Below are 25548 nucleotides of genomic sequence, written 5' to 3' on the forward strand. Positions count from 1 at the left end.
CCTTATCTTGTTGGGTGTTGAGCCCCATTCTATGGCCATGCCTCTTCTGCTTACACTCTCAGATTGGGTTATGGCTCTGTTCTGAGACTAACAGTTCTGTGTTGTTTTCTGCCCATCTCTCTCTTCCCAGAAGGCCAGGGATTTGTGAGTGAAGATGAATACCTGGAAATCTCAGACATCAAACGTGACCAGTCTGGGGAGTACGAGTGCAGCGCCTTGAATGACGTCGCTGCACCTGATGTTCGGAAAGTAAAAATCACTGTAAACTGTGAGTTGATTGGCTGTCAGGGAATTCCAGGGGGAAAGGGGCCTAGGATTAAACTGACCTGCTAGAAGTGACCACCCTTTCCTCAAGTCCCCATACCCAAGCGCTGCCAACAGAAAGTGCAGAGTTTTGTCAGGTTGTTCTCATCGCCTGTGTTATCATTTATAGCTGGAGTCTTCTTGTGACTCTCAGCTTTCAGCAAGTGGCAACTGTGACGAATTTAGAATGTATGTGACTGCCTGAGAGGCAAGTGTAGTATCTTCACATTTAAATGTAACATCTTCCTAAAATGAATGGTTGGTTGACTAAGGGGAGGGGTGTCACAGCGAATGGATATTTGTCTTCTCTGGAATTAAGTTTTAATTTATTTATTTTTTCTGTCTGTCTTGCTTTTATTTCTCCAGACCCTCCCTATATATCTAAAGCCAAGAACACTGGTGTTTCAGTGGGTCAGAAGGGCATCTTGAGCTGCGAAGCCTCTGCTGTCCCGATGGCTGAATTCCAGTGGTTCAAAGAAGATACCAGGTACCTTGAAGGAACTGGGGGAGCTCTGACACAGAGCTGATTAATCATGCATCCCCCAGAAGGAGGGTCACAAACTCCAGGGGTAAAATAAACAAGATAAAAACATGCTATAACCTCCTTTTAATGGAGTCTTCTTTTAGAATCAGAAGTGAGAAAGAAAAAAATAAATAGAGGGAGCTGAGAACTCAACAAAATGGATTGTCCTTGTTTAAGAATCTTGGATTACAAAGTTTGGAGCTGAGACAAAAGGATGTACCATCAAGAGACTGCCATATCCAGGGATCCATCCCATAATTAGCCTCCAAACGATGACACCATTGCATACACTAGCAAGCGTTTGTTGCAAGGACCGTGATATAGCTGTCTCTTGTGAGACTAGGCCGGGGCCTAGCAAACACAGAAGTGGATGCTCACAGTCAACTATTGGATGGATCACAGGGCCCCCAATGGAGGAGCTAGAGAAAGTATCCAAGGAGCTAAAGAGATCTGCAACCCTGAAGGTGCAACATTATGAACTAACCAGTACCCCGGAGCTCTTGACTCTAGCTGCATATGTATCAAAAGATGGCCTAGTCGGCCATCACTGGAAAGAGAGGCCCACTGGACAGGCAAACTTTATATGCCCCAGTACAGGGGAACACCAGGGCCAAAAAATGGGAATGGGTGGGTAGGGAAGTGTGGGGGGGGGTGTGGGAGACTTTTGGGATAGCATTGGAAATGTAATTGAGGAAAATACGTAATAAAATAAATGGGAAAAAAAAGAATCTTGGATTAGTTATATGCATGGTAGCCTCTAGTGAGTTGTCCTTTGAGTATAACAATATTTATTTATTTATTTATTTATTTATTTATTTATTTTACTTCCTGGTTAAGGATATAGCACTTATGGCTTGTGTTGATGGGCTGGGCTAGTCAGAAGAAAGGGCATTTGAACAGGACCTCATGGCAGTAATTCTAAGAAACATCTTTGCATCCTTTGAGTGCCTGCTGCTTCTCTTGGCTGGTGGGTCTGGACCAATAGTGCTTTTTCCTCCTGCAGGTTAGCCACTGGCCTGGATGGGGTGAGAATTGAGAACAAAGGCCGCATATCCACTTTGACTTTCTTCAATGTCTCAGAGAAGGATTATGGGAACTATACCTGTGTGGCCACAAACAAGCTTGGGAACACCAATGCCAGCATCACCCTGTATGGTGAGTGCAGGAAGCCTGGATCTGGAGGGCTTGGCCATGTGAGGGAGCTCCAGGAGCTTGGGAGGGTGGCAGGCAGAATCTGCTTGGCCTGTTTCCATCCATATTGCTCAACCCACCACCCTTAGCTAAGATCCTCCTCCTGGCCATTCTCCTGGCATGCCATGCAGTCATGTGTCCAAGGTAATTTATTTTGGCCAGGTTTGCCCCATTTCAAAAGGAGTAAACCAAATTGTGATTCAACTGTGACTGGGGATTCATATGGGACAGAGAACCATGGGATGGTTCAACTTTAGTGTCATCCGAAGACAAATGAGAAGACAGAAGTGTGTGGAAATAAAGAAGAAACAATTGTAAGATTGACAACTTCCATAGTAAGACTCCATACCCCTGAGATCACAGTTCTAATTTTCAGCCAAGTAACTCCTGTCATCTTGGTTCTCATGTTGACCACCAGGCCAGTGTTCTCATATGGGGATAAATGGGGAAGAGAAGGCTGAATCCTCAACAGAACACCCTTCTATTCCTCATAAAAACTCAGGTCTGTGTTTCTCCATGGATGGAGAAACCTGGGGAGTTATGAATGGGTTCTATGGAAAGCCTTCTCCTTCATTGCTCCATCTTCCCATATTGCTGTGTCTGTATTCCCATGCAACATGTCATTCCATAAACTAGCATCAGCTTATGGTAATATTTCATACATGTGTGTGTCTGTATCTGCTGAGGTGCAATGAGAGAGGAGCATCCGGTGAACAGGATGTAGAAAGACTCACTTTTTTTCATGTCTACCTCAGATGTAACAAGCTTGACATGTACTGAACTTTGTCCACCAACCATCTGAAATGTGTGATCTATGTCTTTTGTTTTCTCTCTGCATTGTGTGTGCATTGTGCTGTGTGTGTCTTAGAAATAAGCCCCTCATCAGCAGTGGCAGGTGGGTACAGCATGTTCCTTCCTTCCCCTGCCTGCCTGAATGCCTATGCACTTGTATTTTTAAGCCTACTTCAAAGACAGGCTTGCCTGCTCCCTTCCCTGATATGTTCTCTATAGTAGGTTTCAAAGGGGTGTGGCTTGACCATTTAGATAATAAGCATGGAGAACATAATGGCTTTTACACACACTTAGGGGATTTGATTAGGAAGCTCAGAGAAAGTGAATTCATTCTGCCACCCCATAATAAACATCTAGTGGGTTATTTCTTACAAGGAGGAGACCTCTGCTATTTCTGCACAGAGGTGTATTGTCAGTAACCCAGCCTAGAAACCAAGTAGATTATTACATGACTTTCTAGAGACAAATTCCCCTGCTTTGAATGTTTTGTTTTGCTTCCTTTTACCAAGACTAAGAAAGATACTGACTTAGTCCTAAAATTTTTATTTTTAAATGGAAGTTGTTAGGGGTATTTTTCATGATGGCAATACCTGTTATTTACTAAATATTTCTTGGTTTCTTGGTATCGTGTCAGAGCTTATCAGGTCAAGCTATTTCCTCCATTTCACAGATTAATAAACTCTTCAACCAAGGAGTGTGGGTAATGCCAAGTATACACATGGAAAGGATAAGTGTTAAATGAAGGCCAAACTCAGATATGTTATCAAGTACCAGAGTGCTTACTCAGAGAATAATCAAAATAATCAAAGAGATACCTTCATTTATGCACTTAAACATTTGGACAACACTGTACCAGGTATACAGCCCTGCGTCTAGAGGTGAAAGCCTATCAACTCTACTTGTTTAAGACATATTGATCTTAGTCTTATGGAAAATTGTAACATTTGTATTTCCACTGTCAAATTCTACAGCCATGGATTTATGCCTATCAAAGACATAACCTTCCAAACCCTGATGGTCATAAATGCTTGTCCTTTAGTTGTAACACCACTGAATGAGAAAGTGTGAGAGTATAGTGTTGTCCAGACTATGATTTTTATTCATTCCTTTGGCTAAAAAAGTTACAGAGGTTGAGAGAATATGGCCACTAAAAGGGCCTAGAAATGATGGCCAGATGACTTGAGTCCTTGAGTTCTTGTCCTTTACTGCTGTCAACAGGGAAGCAGTCATATCATTTAGAAATAGCACTTGTGTCCTCACATAGCCTTTCTTCTGAGCTCCAAATGGAATTTTAAGAAATGAAGAGATGAAAGCATAAAGAAGAGACAGGAGAAAAATAAAAGCTAGCTAGCTGACTCATGTGTCTCTTAGAACACAAGTGATGTTAGCTAGGGGCTCCACTTCTATGACCTGATTTAACCTAAGTACCTTCTTATAGATTCCATATCTAGATATAGTCATGTTGATGGTCAGACAACTTAAAAATCTTGGAGAACAAATGTCAGTTCACAGTACAAACATAGATTCACATCTCGATTTAGCCACATGGCAGTCAAACTCCTTGATCTTGATTTTCCTCAACTAGGCTACAGGAATTTTCTTTTATGCTTGCCTCAAAAGGCTGGTGAGAGTATTATATAAGGGAAATTGTAAACCAGTGTAGAGTCTGAGAACACCTGAAGACTAAAGGCCTCAAATTACTAAGCTGAAATTGGAATGAATTATCAGTAGGGCAAAGTTCATCAAACAGCTGCAACGACTGAACCTTTTCTATGCATGCTGAATGGTATGATTCTTTCCAGTCTTCCAACTTTTACTGTTAATTGGCCCATGTGATCACTCTTTCTATTCACGGACCTGCCAGAATTATTGACCAGAAGGACATCTGATTTTGTCTCCACCAAAGTCTCTTCTGCCCTTACCTATGGAACACTTGAAGCCTATGAACCACCTAGTCTTACTTTACCTACTTGGAGTCTACAGCATCCATTCCTAAAGACTTCTCTAGACTCAATGCAGATCAGCACACACACACCCCAACTACACACATGTCCTATCTTGATTTTTCCATTGTATTGATGTATCAGCAAGGTGTCTAGCCTAGTGTTCATTCAACAAGTATGCAATCTGTAGCTGCCTGAGGCAGGTACAAGGCAGTGTTCTGAAAGATAATCACATAGTCATGACACAATGGCTAGAGTCCCTGCTTCTATAGCCTTTATGTTCAAATTGCAGTATTTTCTTTAAGATGTTTGACAAAAGTCTTTTTTTTTCTCTTGAATCCTATAAGATCCATGGACATAGGAACTATATGTAGCTATACATCTGAGATCTGACTTGGAGAGCCACACATAGTAGCTGGTCAGGAAAATTTTGTAGATGATGATAAGATGAAAAGGATGGATCCATGATGACAAAGGTTCAGCTGTTGGGAACTGAGATATGATTAGCTTAGTTATGGGTGTGTCTCCACAGGTCTTAGTGTTCAGCTTGTGTGTTCCTTGAATGGTTGCTTAGGAATGTTCTTTCACTGAGTGCAGGATTTTTACCCATGAATATCCTTTGCATAAGATGTGGTCTCCAGAAAGGCTCAGATGTTTGGATTGATGGTCATAGATTTAGCCATAGAGAGAAGAGAAAGTGTCTTTTGATCTTCCTTTTCTGTTGACCACAATGCTTTTCCTGTCCTCAATGGCCCATAAGTATACCTAATTATAGCCACAAATGACTGAAATATAGAGTACCACTACACTAGATCTTTCTATGATTATCTTACTTACTGAGTCTATAAGGTATGTACCAAATTTGTCCAGATCTGATTTTACATGTAAAAAAATTGAAGCTACGGCAGATAACTCAAATCACATTGGCTTGTAAGCAGCTGACTGTGACTTGAGCAAGACATTTTAATGCCAGGGCCTCAGTTTTCAAGTTCTACCTTAGTTCAGTCCATGGAGGATGTTCGAGGTCAATCAGAAAGGAATCAATATCAACAAGTTGTCTGCTTGAGTCATATCATATCCTATACCAGAGCCTCCCTTCTCTACCCATCTGCCCTAAAACCAATTCTTTTGAAAGACAGCTATCACACCTATAACCTGTATATTCAGACTTTCCAGACACATGTGTAATGCCTATGTATGTATTTGTGTCTCCTCTCACAAGCTATGTCTGGTCTATATATGGTATTTGACAGTCTCCTTTGACTCTGCCTCTTTGGTCCGAAGAGTTAATGCTTATCTTCACACACTGTTAATATTTCTGCATGAAAAGGCAATAAACAACAACAACAACAAAAAAAGAATGGGATAGAAGCAAGTTTTTAAAAGTTAAAAACAAAAGCAGGCAAGATTATGGAAACAGTGGGTGGAGGAGGGGCTACAAGGGGAAAACAACTGGAAAAATTGGACAAAACATAGGCAGTGGGTGATCATCCTTTTCAGTGGTTGGTGACAGTGTGTATTGCTCCTTTCTCACCACACCAGTCACCTCCCTGTCATAGAGCCACAGAGACAAAACTTCAGGCAGAGGCCAAGCAAACAGTATATTACATCACAAACCCTGTTTGGGTCTTGGCGTCCTCAGACCTAGTGAAGGAGCAGCATGCAGAGAGGAAACTAGTCAGGGCAGCAGAGAGAACCGAGATCTGGTGTGACAGACCTTACAGGGTGTGGTCAGCTCCTCAGAGCTTAGTAAAGTACAAGGGTCAAAGCAGATTGGTTGCTTGTTTATTTGCTATGTCTCTGTTCTGAATCTGAGGAACAATGGGAAGACAAGAACCTTGCCAAAGGATGGTGTCTTAGTTAAGGTTTCTATTGAAGAGACATCATGACCATAGCAACTCTCATAAAGAAGGCATTTAATTGGAGCTGGTTTACAGTTTAGAGGTTTAGTCCATTGTCAGCATGGTGAGAAACATAGTGGCGTGCAAGTAGACAGGTGCTGGAGAGGTACCTGAGACTTCTACATGTAGATTGGTAGACAGGAAGAGAGAGTGATACTGGGCCTGGCTTCGGTACTTGATATCTCAAAGCCTACTCCAGGTGACACATTTCCTCCAACCAGGCCATACCTCCTAATTGTGCACTCCCTCTGAGCCTGTGGGGCTGTTTTCATTCAAACCACCACAGATGGTCTCTGCCAATATGGGATATAATCTAGAACTTTAGAGATGGTGGCTGACCTCCTACATGTTAAAAAAGCAAAATCCTCCATGCATTTGCTAGCTTTATTGAGTACACAGTCTACTCATATACACAAGAGGCAGCCTAGGCCTCTTGAATTCTTGTCAACTCTATGTATAGCAGGCAGTGGCCTGTCTCAGCTTGTTGGCCACAGTTTTTTCTCTTGTGGAAATCTCTTACTTTCCAGCAGTGTGCCAACCTACTCTGCCTCCTCTTGGCTATGAGTAAGAGGTCCTGTCCCTCTGTCTTTAGAGTGTGAAGAAGGAAGATTTTGGGCCTAATTCCATCCAGTACTACAGTGTGATGTGCTTAATGAGACATGAACAAAAACATTTTTGGGACTTGCAAGAGAGAGGGATAACAAATGCACACAAAGTCAAGAGGTGGTGCAGAGAGAAAACCAGATTTCTCACACATCACCTGTGTAATTGTAGGAACACAAATTTGTTAAATTAAGAGTTATATATCAAGCATAGGGACAATTCACTGGAATCTTGTCATTACAAACACTCCAGTTAAAGCAACAGCTGGGCTCTGGGATTTTTCTTCTTGTGAAATGTCAGTACCCTCACAGCTGTCATGCCTATAGTCTACTAGAGGCTTCAAGAGACCTAGTGACCATACTCTTAGCTTCTTTGTAATAGCTCCTTAATGGCTGGAATAAGTCTGAGTAGCAGACTGAATTTCAAAACTCAAGTTTCTTCAACTGACTCTAGCAGTAACTAGTTCATGTTTCCTGTCCAAGCAACTCTGCAGCATTTGTGGGCAAATTCCTCAGTGCCCTGGACCATTCCTCTGCCTTCACCCTGGGCTCCACAACCCTGATTCAATGCCCCTGCCTTTACATCATGCCCCACACTATTCGCTGTACAGTGTGACCTCACACCCTGTACCACACTATTCCCCTGCCCTCACTCACACCAGGCTGCACACAATGCCCCTGCCTTTACACCATGCTCCACACAACCTTGATTCAATGACCCTGCCTTCTCACTGTGTCCTGTATATGAGAGCTTGTGTCTTCTCGTTCCCCTTTGTTATCAAAGTGCCCTGAACAAGCACTCTCTAGGCAAGTGGCTTCAGGGACATTAGGAAATGGAAGCACAGAGGACCCAAGGATTCTCTCTAGCATGCGCTCCAAGGACATATCAGGATTTGCATCTGTTACTTCCTTAAGCCCCATGTACCTCAGTTCTCAAGATCTCTCTCCTTCATAACATCCAGATGCTTCTTATTCCAGATACTCTCCCTACTCCCATGCTCTGCCTTCCAAAGCTTTCTTCTGAGTCCTAAGATCAGTAGGAGATAGCATTCTTCTTACCTATCCACATTGACTGTTCCTGACTCCTCTACATAAGCCACACAAGTCAATCTCAAGAGAGGATAACAGTGAGGGCTGGAGAGGTTATCTGTGTCTTCAAGCATCATAGAAGCTGTATTTACAAGCCTGCATTACTTGGGGAGTCTTAAAAATGCAAAAGTGAGCCTTAGTCTGGAACCTCTTAATCAATGTCTTGATGAATGGTCTTGGGAGTGTGACTCGTAAGCAAGTTATTTAGGGAATCTTATGCCCATGGAAAAGTGGCAGGCACAGAGCGAGTCTTACTTATGATTCTGTACATTTAAGGCTCTTGAGAGCTGAGCTATACCCCACTTATTTCCTGCATTCCTAGGAGAAACAGTTACTCTTGCTTCTTCCCTTGGTTCCCCCCACTCGAATTCAGTATGTGCATTATGTTCTAGTTGAACCCTCTTACCGGAACTTTCACCCTAATTTTGACTTCTATTCCTGTTAACCTTGGACAATGGACTTCAGTGCCCCTCCCCTCCCCCCACTGGCCTTGTTTACACACTGCACTGTGTACCTGACCAGGGTGATCATCTTTCTACCAGTTTCCTTCTCTTTAGTAGCCCCTCCCAACTGGCTTGTCACAAAACCCAAAGGGACTTTGTCATTTTAGTAGCTGAAGGAATTTTTCCTTTCTATAGAAAAACATGCCATCGAAGCTGTGTATATTGAGAGATCAGCCTGCTTTACAGTCTTGTTGAGCCTTCTCTCCCTCCACCTGGGTAATCACAAGGCCCTGCATCCTCCAGTTCCCATCAGCTAAGCCTATCATCAGGGGACTTCTTTCAGTGTATTCATTCATCTAGTCAACAAATATCTTCTTAGTGCCTACCATGTGCCAATAGTGCCAGGAACTATACCAAAGATGAGGAAGGAGGAGAAACAGAACTTCTGAGGGTATATAAACAGATAGAGGACATCATGATAAAATGTAAGTTCCACACTCGAGGAATGAAAAAGTTCTCAGTGTCAGCCATGCACAGCCTTACAAACCTAAGAATCCATTGTCTGGAAATTCTGATTATTTCCATTTTATAAAAGAAGAGCCTAGAGCTCAGAGAATGTAAATGGTATGACACAAGTCCCCCAGGTAGGCATTCTACGGTGCAAGTAGCAATACCAGACATAATCCCATGTTTCTTTCTAATCCATATATCTTCTATCTCTTCCCACATGTCGGAGGGTCACATGCACAAGCATTTGCCCTCTTTTCTGCCTGATAAAGTCACACTAATCCTCCAAGTGTGTGTTCCATGGCAGCCTATTTGCAGGGCATTTCAGAGCCTCACTGAAGAGCAGCCAATCCCTCATCTTTAGTTTCCTGTAGTGGCATGCCCTTAGGCTTGTATTCTGTTTGTATTTGTTTCTGCACTTAGAGGATGTAGCACCATGTCTTGCAATGGTTGTTGCCCAGCAAATGTTTGTTGAATTAGTAAATAAATCTTGCAGTCAATGGGGGCATCAGTTACAGCCTATATTCATTTAAAACCCTTTGCTAACCAGGGGGCAGCTAGATACTCAAAAGGACACTTATTTCTCCTCCTGCAGGGGAGCCACATCACTATTTCTCTGATTTCCCCTTGCATTCCCCCAATCCATATGGCCAGATTCTAATTTGAAATGTACCCCACTTCCACCCCATGCTCCTTCTGCAGAAGACTGCATCAAACATTCCAATTCAGTCTTTAGGAAAACATCCTTGCAAACACATCAAAAACTGCACATATCTGCCCATTTCCTGCTGATAACGTATATGGTTTTTTTATTTTACAAATCCACAGCTTAAATCCAGGTGGGAGAGAGTGAGTCAGAGAGAAATACCATTGCTTTTGGCTGATGACAGCAGCATAATCATTTATATTTTTCCCAACCTGCAAAATGTCAACATATTAGGGGGAAAAATGCAGACATTTCACATTTCATTCCTGATGAGGTTCCTTGTCACTGGCTTGCACCCCCACCTCCTTTCTGTGAATCATTGACATCTGGCTATTAGCCTAAGCATTTCGAATGTAACAGTGAGTACCCGGCCGTGTGCTGATGTCAGCATAGGCACACAGCTTAGACGGAAGGCTTCCCTCTCTCAGGTTTGTAATGTGCTTACAGATTTGAATTAACTTGCTAAGCTGTTCTCTTTTGTGGCGAGCACGGAATAAGGTGTGGAAAGAGAACAAAACAAAGATGGCTGCTAGGTTTGCCTCTTTACCCGCCCGGCATTACTTACCACAATACCTGATTTAATCTCGCTTGTAAAACAACACAGTGCCACGTTTTTTTGTTTTCCACTGTAATTAAAGACAATGGAGAGAAAGTTCTTTGAAGAGGAATGTGCCTTCATCAGTCAGCACTGCTGAAAACAGGTTTATGTTTCGCCAACAAGTGCAGCGCACACATCTTCTAATTAGATTTCCCTGCTCCTCTTTTAATCACCACGAACATCATTATCCTTTTGGTTCCTCATTAGGAAGGTCGTGCGGTTCATTATCGTACTCATAAACCCATCCCGATTTCAGAACAAAACCGTAGGCCCTTAGATTTCAGAGACTGCCTTGATTCTCCCATGTTAGCAACAAGTTCTAGTTGCCTGAGGGGTTTGTTTCCTTGTGTTTTCTTTTTTAATATGTTCACCCTCCAACCTGCCATGTTAATAGAATTGCAGCTACTTATTCAACCATTCCTGATGAAAGATGCCATATTTCCATTATAATTGGCAAAGAGAAAGGGAAGGCAGAGGCATATGTATACCTGTATCTTTAGCATATAGAAAGTACCTTACATTTAAGCTTTGAAACCTCCTTGGAGGCAGATTCTATCTACTCAGGGGATACCTGTTGGGGAATCTGGATGCTTTTTCATCAGATGATGGTCTGGAGAGAGGGGAGTCACCTTTGAGTGGGCTAGAACACATCTAGTCTACAGGTGGCCAGGATTGTGGCCCCTTTCTAATTTTGTCAACATGGCTTAATTCCAATGGGTACCACTAATCAAATTTAATTCCTGATAGTCCAATATTTACTCACTTTTAACTCAACAAACTCTCACAGAGAGACCTTGATTTTGGTTTTGGTTTCAGGTTTGGTTTGGTTTGGTTTGGTTTGGTTTGGTTGGGGGTTCTGGTTGTTTATTTTTGCAGTTGTTTGTTGTGCATTAAGTATCATTCCTTGTGGAGCTTCAAGTCTGGATCCGTCCTAACTCATCTGGACATATAGTGTATGCCAATGGACTTTTCTATCATTTGGTATTTCTGTAGTCTGTCTCTTTGCCATTGGCTCTTTAGTTCCTTTTCTGTATGTAAGTATACATGTGTGTATGTATTTGCTGTATGTGAGTCAAACCCTAGGCTGACCAGGCTACCACAGAGCTGCAGCCTTAGTCCTTTCTTTTCTTCTGTGTGCTAAAAGCTAACTTCTGCTTGTCTGCACATCTGTCCCCTAGGTGTAGTGTCATTCATGGTTTGTTTTGTGCCTTTGCTTTCTCATTTCAGCTTTGATTTTTTTCAAAGATGCTCAACTTCTGGCATGAAGAAAGCAATTATTTTTTAGCATTCAAGAGGGTAAAGGAGGAGGGGGTGGAGTAATGGGAAAGGGCGTAATTACACCTTCTCACTGTCAATTTATCCCCGAAAAGGATATTTAATGAAGCTTGGTATTTGTGGCAGCAAATCTCATTCAACTGAATCATTGATAACTGTAAACAAAGATGATTCCTTAAAGGAAGGATTGGGCTTCTTGAGCCAGTTCTTCAGGAAGGCTGTTCCTCGTTAAAAAGCTTTCACCTGTTTATAGCAGCCTCCCTGGGACTCTCCAATAGGGACAGAGTCACTTACTTGTCAACCTGACGTTCAGGTATAGTTGAGTCTTTGAGAGAAGCTGGTATTTTACACGGGATTTCATTATTTAAAGCAGGGTACCCACACACTATACTACCCAAGGCCCTATCACGTTGCCTATATCCATCCTTTATGTGTATTTACCAACTAAAGGCTATCTCAACTAAACCTCAGGATAACCCTGTAAGCTAGAGAAACCACCCTTTCTCTACTTTAAACATTAAAGATTCTCCTTTTGGAGAACTTGGCTGTTTTCATCAAAGTCTTTCTGGTGGTTGGGAACAGAGGCAGAAACCAGTTTTGTTTTGTCTCTCAAACTGTCTTCATATACTACTATCTAGCAAACGGGCTGTTTCTGGAGTGCAAGGGACATAGAATTATAAAGAAGGAGGAGGAGGAGGAGGAGGAGGAGGAGGAGGAGGAGGAGGAGGAGGAGGAGAAGGAGGAGGAGGAAGAGGAGGAAGAGGAAGAGGAGGAGGAGAAGAAGGAGGAGGAGGAGGAGGAGGAGGAGACAGATTTACTAGTGCACATCTGTAATCCCAGCTCTGAGGTGGGAAAGTCCCAAACATGAGTTCAAGGACTGCCTAGGCTACAGAGAGTGCAGTGTCAACCCAGATGTCTTAGGGTTTCTACTGCTGTGATGAAACACCATGACCAACTTGGGGAAGAAAGGCCTTATTTGGCTTACATATTTCCATATCACTGTTCATCATCTAAGGACATCAGAACAAGAACTCAAACAGAACAGTAACCTGGAGGCAGAAACAGGTACAGAAGTCGCAGACGAATGCTGCTTACTGGCTTGCTTCACATGGCTTGCTCAGCCTGCCTTCTTACAGAATCCAGTGCCACCAATCCAGGGATGCCACAACGGGCTTTGCCCTCCCCTATTAATTGATTATTAAATAAAATGCTTTACAGGCCTGGCTACAACCCGATCTTATGGAGATCTTATGGAGATGTTTTCTTAACTGAGGCTCCCTCCTCTCAGATGACTCCAGCTTGTGTCAAGTTGACATGAAACTATCCAGCATACTAGACAACTCAGTGATCTCCTGTCTCAACAGTAATTTAAAGCAAAAGGAAAAAAGTTGCATTTGGGGGATATATCAGTGTCAGATGAGATTGCTGACATGTAAAAAGCCCTTAGTTTAATCTCCAGTGTCAGAAGAAAAAGAAATTAGACAGAGAGAGAGCAGCCACTAGAATATAGGTTATTTGAAAGTAGAGTCTGTGGCTGTCTTTCAAAAACAAGCATGGCATATCAGACATTTCGTATTTACTGTGACCTGTCTGAGGGTGGATTGAGATCAATTCCCTTTTCTGGATTTGGATGCAAAGGTTGGGTGTGTGCCCTCTCCCCTAACCCTTGGAACTCAGCATCCTCAGAATCCTTTATGTGCGATGGATTCTCTCAGCCCTGGTCATGCTGACCATTAAACTCTTTCTTCATACAGACCAAATTTTACTCAAAGTCCAACACACTTCTCAGCAAAGCTATAGAGAGCCTGGGGGTGAAAACATCAATCCACAGCAACCATGACTACTGTGTCCCCGGTACTGTCTTAACCTCTGGGATCCTCATACTGCATGTAATTATTTCAATTTGCAGCAAGAAAGGCACAAAGTACCTCATCTGAGGCCACAGCAATAGCAAGGTAGCATCAGGTTGTGAACTTATATTGCTCTGACTCCAAACTTAAGTGGATGACTTACACTTGTGAGTTATCAACATCTCTAGCCCAAAGCAAATTTAGACCTATCAGTCAAGGTAGAGAGATCAAGGAGGCAGAATGCCCCAAACATCTTTCCCCAAGTGCTACTTGAAAGCCTCACTATCAATAGTTCCATGGACTAGTTTCTTCATCCATTATGTAGTTCTACCTTTCCTTCAGACCATCAGCCTTTCTATAGGCACACCTCAGTGCCACCTTGCTAGATCAGAGCACAGCACTGAAACAATTTCTTCTTCTTCTTCTTCTTCTTCTTCTTCTTCTTCTTCTTCTTCTTCTTCTTCTTCTTCTTCTTCTTCTTCTTCTTCTTCTTCTTCTTCTTTCTTCTTCTTCTTCTTCTTCTTCTTCTTCTTCTTCTTCTTCTTCTTCTTCTTCTTCTTCTTCTTCTTCCTCCTCCTCCTTCCTCCTTCCTCCTTTCTCCTTTCTCCTTCCTCCTTCCTCCTTCCTTTCTTTCTTCTTCTGTATCAAAGAGTCTTGGTTTTAGATGAAAACTCCGTTCCAGGCTATTTCCACTAATAATCAGTCTAACAAAGAAAAACAAATCTTGACATCAGTTCAATTGTTTATCACATTTGTTAATGTTAAAACTGGTGTTAGTGCCAGTGTCTGGAGAAGCCTATGCAGCTGGCAGCTGAAGAAGCCAGAATTCAAGTGAAGGTTTAGGACTCTGGAGACGTCTGTGCAGTTATCACCACACTCAGAGTGAGGGAATTTATCCAGCTCCCTGAAGCATAGATTCACTCAACATATTCACTGAACTATGTGTATATGCAAAAGCCAACTCCATTTTAAGGTATTAAGGTGTGCCTAAACACATCCCAGGTGTATACATCCCATGTTGATTAAACAATATCAATCTGTTTGTTTCCATATTCTGCCACAGGGAAACAGTTACTTAAATCAGCAAACTGACTGTGACATATAGGAGCCAAGAAGGAGCCTCCCAATCCTGGCTTTTTTTTTTTGTATTATTATTATATTCTTAGTCAAGCAGTGTTGCTGTAAGGACATAATTTAAGAAGCAGCTCATTGCAGATGTTTTTCGGTTCACAGCCCTCCAACATAGAGGTACATGGATGTGAGCCACTGCCTGCCTGCTCTGCAACAAAACCTCAGAGCATCCTGCAGAGCACCATTCTTCCTATTTGGACCAGCAGCCAAATCTCAGATGTGTCCAGGATTTGTATGAGGAAAGAAAAAAATGTTGGTTTTAATCTGTATCATGGTGGATTAGATTAATTACTGGGCTGCAATACCCACTTTTCATTGACTGATTAACCAAAGGCGCCCATAGTTGTAAATTATGATATCACATGATACACCAAGCAGGTGCTTGTCTTGCTTGTTAAATAGAGAAGCAGCTCCCTGGAGCTGAATTGAAGTTGGGGCCAAAAATGGAGGAAAGTGGTAAGGTCTAGGCATGTTACTAATCCTCTCGCTGCCTTAGGAGGGGACAGTCATTCAAGGGTATCAAAAGCCACAGGACAGTGCTTGTAGTCCCTATTGAAGGCTGTCTGGCTGCTTATCAGCTGTCCCTCCTAGCACCAGAGGAACAGTCTCCATAGACTCAGAAATCAAAAATGGAGCCTTATAGCCCACCACACATCACCTCTTTTCTATTTGCAGATGGGAGACCCAAAGCTCAGAAAAAGACAGCACTCTTCTAGTGAGCTCCGAGGCATATAATCTAATTCCTAGACAGTCACTCCCATTGTCCTATGGTGCTGAGATACCTGGGCACATGAAGAGTCTTTTTCATCAGAGAGTAAAAAGGGCTGTTAGAAGCAAGGCACAGACTTTGTGGACAGTGACTGGGTCTATTTCAGCTCCAGGTGTACAGATTGTATGACCCTAGGCAAGATGTGCAACTGTTCTGTTCCTTAGTTTATCAGTTTGCAAATTGGAAATGACAATATATTTTAGGATCTGTTTTAATAGTAAAAGAATCTAAATATGCATAACCTGTTGGGTCATGCTTGAGCCATATAGAACATGATACACGTACACCATCTTTATTATCTTCAGCATGTCAAGCAACCAGTGGATTTACTAAGGCATCCTCATGGTTTCTACTCTGGAATATTCAAAAGAGGAAACAAAATAAACACATTTTTAAGCCCTCTATTCTGTGAGTTCAAAGCACCTCACCCATACCACTGGAAACATGTTTTTTCTTTAGGGTTGCAAATCCTTCTGTCTCCATCTCTTCCTCTTTTAAAGTTTGCTTCAACTAGATCCACCTCATCATGACAGGCATTCCCCAAAAGGCTTACCACCTACTGCCTTCCACACTAACTACCACTTTCTTGAGAGTGGACCATGGGGTTCAGTTGTTTTCCAAGTTAAAATCAACACAGTGAATGAGCTAAGCACAAGTATACATATGTTTGCATATATAAACATATATAACTAGTATTATATATATGTTTGATTATATATATGTATAATCAAACATTATATATATATGATGTGTATATATACATATACATGATCAAATATACTTTTAAACAAAAGTATATGTGTATGTGACTATTCTTGTGTCCACAAATTCTGTATTTGTAGATTAAACTGGATGCACATTGAAAATTGTTTGATACTGAAATGCTGCTTAGTAGTAGAGTAGTTGTCTAGCATATGCAAAGGCTAAACCTCAGGACAAGAAAAGGAAAATGAGGAAGAAGATGCAGTACATGGAGGAAGAATAGGAGGAAGATGACAACAATGAAGAAAATGAGAAGCAATAGAGAAAATATTATCTATATTGAATAAATATACCTTTTTCTTGATGTTATTCTGTAAGCGGTGTATCAGCTATTTACATAGAATTACATGTCACAAATAATCTAGTACTGATTTAAAGTATATAGGAGAATGCATGCCAGATTGCACTTTATCTATGATTCTTGAGCATCTGCAGATTTTGGTATAAATAGTGGCTTCTGGGACAGGATCCTAAAGACGCTGAGGTCTAGCTGTGTATTATAGAGACACCAGCTTAGGGAGAAACTTGTAAGGAAACATGCGAGCCTTACAATTCTGAATTGTTTAATTCATTATAAACCTATTTATTTGTAGCAGGTGAATCACAGGTTTGAGGTCGCCTCAGACTATATTGAAAGACTCTGTCCATTCCTGTCCCATCCAGGACGGAATATGAGAACTACAACTGATCTTCAACTTGAACATTATCAAATGTATTACATTCTATAGACAAATACTATAAATGAGGGCATGTGTTGCCATTGCTAGACACCCCAGAATCAGGCTAATTTTACAATATTTTTGGTCTCCATGGGTTATATAGCACTATGATAATCTGGCTACTGTTGATATAATTGAATATTTCATAGTAAACATACAGAAGAAAACTAGCCAAATTTCAAGCTATCATCAAATAAATATATTTTAGTCTATAAGAATATTGCATACATTGCAAGTTAAGGGGGAATTTACATGTTTTGAAATTCTTGAGAGCGGAAGAGCTACAGGCACACTGCTAGATTAATCTTAGACATTCATAAGAACAGATCTGAATCTACCCCTGCCTAGGCAAGTCTATGACATAGATTGATAGACAAGTCAATGACTTGGTTCTGGTCCAAAAAGATCCTTGGCTTTTTAAAAAGCTTTCCTGACAGATCATTTTGCTTCCCAAGAGAGTCCATGAAGAGCTCATTGAGTTGTTGTTGGAGGAGATGTGCTGAGAGCTGCACTGTCTGTCTGTTTATCCTTGCCTTTCGTCTCTGATCTTATGGAGGCATCTCTGTGGCTTTCGGGACTTTGTTAATGTACAGTGTTGCATTTCCTGGGGTACATTTGCTTGTGAGCAGCTGAGGAGAGTCTTTCTCATAACTCCAAATGCTTGCAACTGGAGCTCATGGAAGAGCCCAAGAGACAGGGTTCAGCACATCCCCCGGTGCCCTTGAACATAGGCAAGTGGTCATAAGCACAGTGGATAGTTTGTCTTTCCGAAGAATGGTGAAAGAGCCTGATTCATGACTCCGGGGTTTTATTTTCCTGTGGAATGTAAAGGATTCTGTAGGGCTAGAAAAAGGAGGAGAAAAAACAAAAACAAAAACAAAGAAATGAAAGAAAACAGAAGAAAATTCCTTTGAGCTAAGTCACCCATAGGATGATAGTCTGTTCTGGGGATGCAGAGTTTTGTTTGTGGATATATCAGAGCCAGCACTGGTGGCTGAGATATACCCACTCACAGTTTTTGGTTACCATTTTTTAACAGCTCTGAGAAGGGCCTCCCAATACCTAGATTGCATATACAGAGGAGGAAGTCACCATCTAGACTTTTATTACAAAATATCTGTATTTATCTCTTCTACATGCTTGCTTCTCACTCTGGGGACCCTCTGCTTCTTGCCCATGCCTGTCTAGTTCCAGATGAACACTGTCTATACTGGAATACATTTCCATGGGAAGGGAAATTCTACAGGCATTGAGGGGGGTCCATCATGCCTTAGCTTAGTATGGAGCCCTGTCTGTTGCCCTGCTCTTGGGCTTATGTACTTAAGTGACTGTCATCAACTCACTCTGTCATATTTTTGATTCTCAAGTTTTCAGAGGAGGTGGTAGTAGTCAAGGCAACCCAAAAATTCCCCCTTTAGTGTCCCATCTTCCCACTGGGTATTTTCTGGCTCTGTAAACATAGAAGAATCAGCGGGTGAGGGGCGGGGACTATGGATGACTGACATAGAGAAGCATGACTTGCGTTTGCTTGTCAGGGATGAGTATGGTGCCCTATAGGATATGTGCTAATGAACCTGTCTCTTTTTCTCCTGCACAGGGCCTGGAGCAGTGATTGATGGTGTAAACTCGGCCTCCAGAGCACTGGCTTGTCTCTGGCTCTCAGGGACCTTCTTTGCCCACTTCTTCATCAAGTTTTGATAAGAAACCATAGGTCCTCTGAGCATCGCCTGCTTCTCCATATCACAGACTTTAATCTACACTGCGGAGGGCAAACCAGTTTGGGCTTCTTTTTGTTTATTTTTCGTTCTTCTTGACTATTTTGGTTTTTGGTTTGATTTCTTGGATTTTCAATTTTATTTGATTTTTCTTTTTTTTTCTTCTTTTTCTTCTTCTTCTTTTTTTTTTTTTTTTTTTTGAATGAGTGGGGTTGGGATGGGCAGGGTTCTACCAAGGGTAGGGTAATCATTCATTGGTATGCCCCCAAACGGAATCTATTCCTGCTACCTTGGTCTTCCTTTTCTCTACTTCTCTTCTTACCACCATTAACACACACACACACACACACACACACACACACACCCTAAAAATAAAAATGGGCTAAAAAATGTCCCATGATAAGTACCCTGATGGTACACCTTGGCTCACAATGCAGTACACAATAAGAGTTGCATCTACATGTCCTATTTTCTTTGTCCTTTAAGCTTTCAATAAGACAGTTTTAAAAGTGCATATCCTTATCCCCATGCTAATAGCACCTATCCCATTAGGCTTCACATCTTGTCTTTCTAAGAAGCTGCCTAACTGCATCCTTAAATGTGTACACACATACAAATATATGTAAAAAATTTCCATCTTCACTGGCCATTCTCCTCTATATGCTTTTTGCCACTAGCTGTAAGACTTACAGAATTGAGACTATATATGTACCCAACGCTACAAATTTAGGAGTCAAGTAAACAAATGAGGGAAGTCTATTTAGGATAGTACTTCCCTTAAAACGCTGTTGCAACTCATAAAAAACTGATCAATAGCTGGCTAATTATATTAAGCTTTCAAAGCAATCATACTATTATCCATTTACTCAATTGATTTGTGGCTCCATCTAGTTCTACATAACCTGTCTTTTTCTCTTATAATCTATTTGATCTATTTAACTAATCATTCTTTTTCTCTTCCCACTACACACTATCAATTCATCCCATATTAATCTCTAATCATATTGTGTCTATGCCACTATCTCCATATCTCTACTACCATCAATAGACATTTCCACCTTCAAAATTGCCTAGCAACTTCTTATGTGAAAGCCAGTGGTCTTGCAGGCTAACTACCCAGAAGAACAATTTCCTATGCCATGGATCCTTGAGAATGCAGTAACCCATCCACCCAAATTAGACCTTGTGAACAGATGGACCAAAGTAGCAATCTAAAGATCAGTCACTCATGATTTTCAGAGAGGCTGTTCCCTAAGCCACCTTCTCAGGAGGCAGGTCAGCCCTGGGAAAGCCTTGATTATGCTGCATTTCTCCTTTAACAGCTGGAAAATTAAGGTACCAACCCCGTGCTTCTCTCAGCCTTTCAAGAAAAGTACATGTCAGGAACTTGGGGAAACTTCTTCGTGGCTGGCTTTCATTAGCAGAAAGAACCTGACCTCCCTCCACCACACCCCCCCCCCCCCAGAAAAGCATATATCTTTCCCTTCAATGTAAAGACAGTGGTCCATCAGCCAAAGCGTGATAACCAGAGCTCAGCATCTCCCTACTGCTCCAGTTTTGATTTGAATTGTTTGAAAATTATCCAGCCAAGGGCTGATGGAGGCCAATTACGTGGCGTGTGTGTTGACAACTCTGGTATTTGTTTCAGAAAGCTCTTCTGAGCTGAGGGCACTTGAGCTACTGACTTAATTTCCAAGCACTTGATTAACACAACATGGCAAACAGAGGGGAAGTGTAAGTAATACTGTTTTCCTGGGCTGTTTCTCTCGAAGCTTTGGGGATAAATGTCCCCAAATTCCTATGTTCAAAGCAGGCCTCCTGTACAAAGAAGATCTGATTCCACCTCTCAGCATTGACTCTTGGGAAAAGAAGAGCCCAGCCAACAAGAGAGCCTACAGTTCAAACATCATTAAAGGTCACAAGGGGCTCTGGAGGAACTGGCTTACTGAGAAGTTGAGAAGGAGCACCAGCAGTGATTTTCTTAAAGACATGTCCTGCCTCCCTCAGGGACCTTTTTCAGGTCCACCTCTAAAAACTAAATGACTGTGGGCTCCATTAGAGTTCATTTCCCTTAGAGCTTAACTGATCACTTGTTACAGTATAACTGCCCACTCTGTGGCACTATGGCCACAGAAGTACAAAACCCACAGTAGGGACATATATACCTGTGTATACATATTCACATATATACAAATGCAGGCTTCTTTGGCATACAAAAAGCTCAGCACTGTCATAAGAGATAGAGCTGGGGTGAGCAAAATTAATACTCTTCTTGCCAGCTGTAAACAGACATCTGCATTTCCTAGTGAGCTGCCAAGAATGAGACTCTGGGAGCATAAATGATGTGCCAAAAACAGTCTATTTATTCCAACTTCCAGAAGCAATCAGGAGCAGGCACAAAGTCAGAATTACAGGTCGGATATATGAATTTCAGATCTGTCACCACGCTCAGCACCTGGGATTGGGTTGGTGTCAAGCATTGTATGAGACATAAACATGGCATTTGCGTTTTCTACTAATACTACTTTTGTTGCTTTGGAGAAAAGGAAATGTGGATGCCATGGAAACTGAAAAGTGTTGGGTGATGTGCTGCTTGAAATGGACAAGCCCAAATTGGTCTTCACTACCTTGTGCAAGCAGATCATCAAAACCCCAGTTGAGTATGGACTCAGGGTCATCCTGCATCTCTGATGTGCCTACTTTCACTGGATACTAGAAATTTCTGTGGTGGTAACCTACTCCAGCCAAACTTCCGAAGGAAACACATGCTGCAGTCAATCCTCCTCTGTCTGGGAGAAAAATCAAAAGCCAAGTAGAAATGACTAAAGGCAACTGAGTACCAGATATAAAAGTGACTTCCTCACAGCAAATGTGCCCCAGCTCTTGTTATTTGAGTGACTTTGGTAAGGATGACTCCATGTGATGGGAGCTGACAGGACAGCAGCTGCTTCCTAAAAACAACATGTATACTTACACATGCCTTTCCAACCATATACATGAAGGGTGGACAATCAGGCCCACTAGACAGATTTGTTTAGCTTGCCAAGGGTGGGTGTGAGGAAGGTATAAGGTTAGGAAAAAGGAATCACATTAGTCTAAGTAGCTGGTAAAATGTTGTGGGTTTTCTAAGTGAAACCCAAATACAGGTTATCAAGAGATTAGGTAAAAGAAAGTCAGCAAAGGTAGTTATTCTAAAACTTCTCCCCTTCCCAAACCAATGCTAATTTGTTCTTCCACCAAAGTATGCCAATGAAAGTGCTAGTGTTCTGCCTCTGGCAAAGCCTGTTTTTTGAATAGTTTAATGTCAAGTGCCTGATACAGTCATCTGCAAGTTTAATCAAGAGTGTTTGGATTTTCTTTTTTTGTTCTCATTGGTTAGGTTGGAGACATAGTAGATTAGTTGTCAAAACATATACAGCTCTGACACAGAGAGCTAGGTATGTGGCTCTTCTGCTGTGGGCGAAGCTGTGTTCAACAGATGGAAATGGACATCTGTATGTCACCAAGATGGCTCATGCCTGTCCTTACACTGCTTTGGGCTGTTGTTCACAGGTTGGGAAGTTAGTTTTCAAAATATGGTCATAGGTTTGGTTTGGAATTCTAGGACCTTCATAACTGAGGCTGCATTTTAATGATCTCTTTCTATATCCATCTGGTCACATTGTCCTCAGCAAGAAGGAATAGCAAACCTGCCTACAATAGGAAAAATATCAAAAGAGCAGAGCCCCACCTTCCCCAAGTGGACACTGGATCCCAGAGAGTTTATCACAGGCACTGGATAAAGAAAAGTTGGAAATTTAATACAAATGATTTGATTGATACTTCCAGGGACAAAGAACACATGCTCTTCGTAGCCTATATGGCTAATACCAGCCTCATAAGACAGTGGGGGAGGAATAGCTTATGAATATTTGAGGGAATATCTGCCCCCAATTTGATCCTGAGTTTTTACCAGGATCAAAAAAAAAAATTGTTTGACAATACCCAGAATACCCTTTTCCCCTCCAGAGCTACTCTTGTTGGAATTAGAGGAAGCAACATAATTCTTATTTTTAATTTTTTGGGGCAAAATGTATTTTTCCCCAACAGCAAGAATATTTGGGTTTTCTTTGGCATAAACCTTATTTCTAGAAATCCTCATGTCCAATTGCTTTCCCCCTTATTATCCAAAGCTTCAGTCTCTCTTTCTTTCAAGACAAATATGTTTAAGTAGCTGCAGTCACACCTCACAGGTGTTCAAAGAGAAGGGCAACTCTATACAGGATACCATATGATTAGAGCTTCTAATGACCACACAGAAGGCAAACAAATAAAAATGCCAAGCTCATTTCCCTCATTTCTTACTCAAGAGAAGAGAAGTAAATGAAAGGAAGGAGAACTAGATTTGCAATTACAAATGTGGCAAAAAGATACAGCAGAACCGGTGCAATTTAGCCTTCAGGTGCAGAATATGGAGGCCAAAAGAATGTGGAGTGGACTTAATTAGATGCAATTGTCTTCATAGTGAAAGTAGTCAGCTAAACCCAATCTCCAGCATTTTGGAAGAGACTTCCTGCCCCTCCTCCCCGGAGTGGTGCCCTCTTTAGGCACATGGTTGTTCCACACCACTAGGTGGAGAAGGAAAGATTGAGAGCTACTCACAATCCTTGTGGAGCTCCATTCTAGGTTATTTGGCAGAGCATAAGAATCTCAATAATAACAGTGGTAAGTAATAGCTGCCCTTGTGTTAGTGAAGAGGAACATTTTTAATCATTCAGAAATTTTCGTGACATGTAAAGTGCAATTGTGAGGAATGTGTGGGTGTACGAAAATGTATCTGTCAAGTTCAGAGTCCTCTAGATTAAAAAAAAAAAACTTATAAGATTATCAATGGTGCCGTTAATAGATGTGTTGGACAATGGGTGTACCCATTTTCACAATTATTCTCAAAACAAATCTATGTTCAGATGCTTTAAAATTTTATCACATGATACAAGAATATAACTTTGTCAGCCTTTAAAAGTTCCTTTTCTTTTACTTTCTTATTTTTTTTCCTTCAAAAATCAATGAAGACTTGATTTCTGTCAATCATTGTATTGAGGGTGAATATACTACCTGAATTTTGTGCATGTTACATTGTAGTTGTAACCTTTTCTAATTCAGGATGAATACAAGATGGTTGTGATTGTGCAGTGTATCAATAAAGTTTGAAGACATTTGTAACTTTTAGGGGACTCTTCATTAGGATGTCCCTTAGAAATCTCACAATGGAAAAAAAAATGAAGCAGTTATGTGTTTCAGACTTTGGAGAGTCAGTGTGATCAGGAATATGAGTAGGGCCCCACCTGTCTCCCTCACCCTTTTTCCTCTTACACACACACACACACACACACACACACACACACACACACACAGGGCGGGGGCAGAAAGGACTCTTCACTTGTATGACTATCAAATAACTTTGCTATTTACAAACAACAAAACATTCGGCTCAAGCCCTAAGTTCTCAAATATTTGTTGATATTTGATAAATTAAAATCAAATATTTCCTAAAACAATGCCTAGGTTTCTCCCAGTTTCCCCATTCTGTCTTGCCGTCCCCGCTGTTTCCTTCCACTGAAGGATGCATCTTTTGGCATGGGTGGTATGGATGGTATGTACTTGTTCTTGAATGGTGGTGCCACTGGATCAGTTATCATTCACAGCCTGACCTGCCATACATAGAAGTGCAATAAATGGCTACTATGCCCCACATTTCTCAGGTTGCCATTTCTAAAACATCATTTCCTTCCCACCAAATTTCAGCTTCTCCTCCACTACCACATTGCTTTTATGAAGGAATGGATAATACATCTTTAAAAAAAATCATTTGTTCTCATCAAGCTGTCTTTCAGTGAATCCTTTTTAGCAGGTATGTTGTCTTGGTCAGCATCCAGCACACACACTCCTTTCCATTGCTTCTTAGCATTCAGGTGTGTTTATTTTCTTTTGTTTTTGCTCCAGCCACTAGATCTCTCTAGGCTTCGCACAGATCAAGCTGAGGGTTGTTGGCCATGGCAGTCTGGGAGTTCAGTGGTGCATGGGTAAAGATTTACAGGTTATTTCTCAGCACAAGGAGCTTTTCAGAAAAAGTCCTGAAGCTAACATTTTGACATTGGTATTCTTATTGGTTAACCCAGAGCTTCCATGACTCAGTATCCCCTGAGAAAAAGGAACACAGTTTGATACATGAGCTATGTGTCTGTGCTTAAGTCAAAAGAGCAAGCACACACTTAGTACTCATAACTGAGAGTTTCTACTCTCAGAGTCATGGCATCCCCATCCTGATACCGACCGTCAGTTCTCTCCTTATTTTTTTTATTCCATTTTTATACCTTTCATCCTTTCTCCACCAGACCCTCTCTTGCTCCTGTTCACACCATAACAGTGTCCCATCTGCTTGCTCTTTTCCTGGTAGAGATATTTATCAGTCTTTCAGTCCATCCAGCCAGCCACTTTGTGCCATCAAACATCAGCCTACCAATTTGTTCTTCCATCAGCTAACCACTCACCTAGACATTCACATATTATTTCCTCATTTATACAGTCCTAATTCTCTATATGCAGTCATGGGCCTCCCTAATGTGACTGTGTTCTCTGTCTATTTATTTAAGCCATCTATCTATTTCTTACCTGTCAATCCATCTGCTAAGCATCCTCCAGCTAGCCTTTGGCAGAAATACCTATTTTCCAGCCCACTTCAAGGTAATG

General features: G+C 41.5%; 1 protein-coding gene across 10 annotated transcripts in view; it reads left to right on the plus strand.

The window, feature by feature from the left end:
- Opcml (opioid binding protein/cell adhesion molecule-like) overlaps positions 1-24025 on the plus strand; it is a 1134695-nt gene extending 1110670 nt beyond the window's left edge. For 6 of the 10 annotated variants that reach the window (XM_011242559.3, XM_030244423.1, XM_006510434.4 and 3 more), the window contains 5 exons: positions 131-268; positions 670-790; positions 1830-1981; positions 2886-2912; positions 18702-24025. In XM_011242559.3, the coding sequence (XP_011240861.1) occupies positions 131-268; positions 670-790; positions 1830-1981; positions 2886-2912; positions 18702-18802 (539 nt within the window). In that variant the 3' untranslated portion in view covers positions 18803-24025. The remainder of the gene's footprint in view (positions 1-130; positions 269-669; positions 791-1829; positions 1982-2885; positions 2913-18701) is intronic. The other 4 variants (NM_177906.5, XM_006510438.4, XM_006510435.4 and 1 more) reach the window with 3 other exon arrangements.
- Positions 24026-25548: the final 1523 nt, after the last annotated feature.

Source organism: Mus musculus, chromosome 9 (genome assembly GCF_000001635.26).
Source record: "Mus musculus strain C57BL/6J chromosome 9, GRCm38.p6 C57BL/6J".
Lineage (NCBI taxonomy): Eukaryota > Metazoa > Chordata > Mammalia > Rodentia > Muridae > Mus > Mus musculus.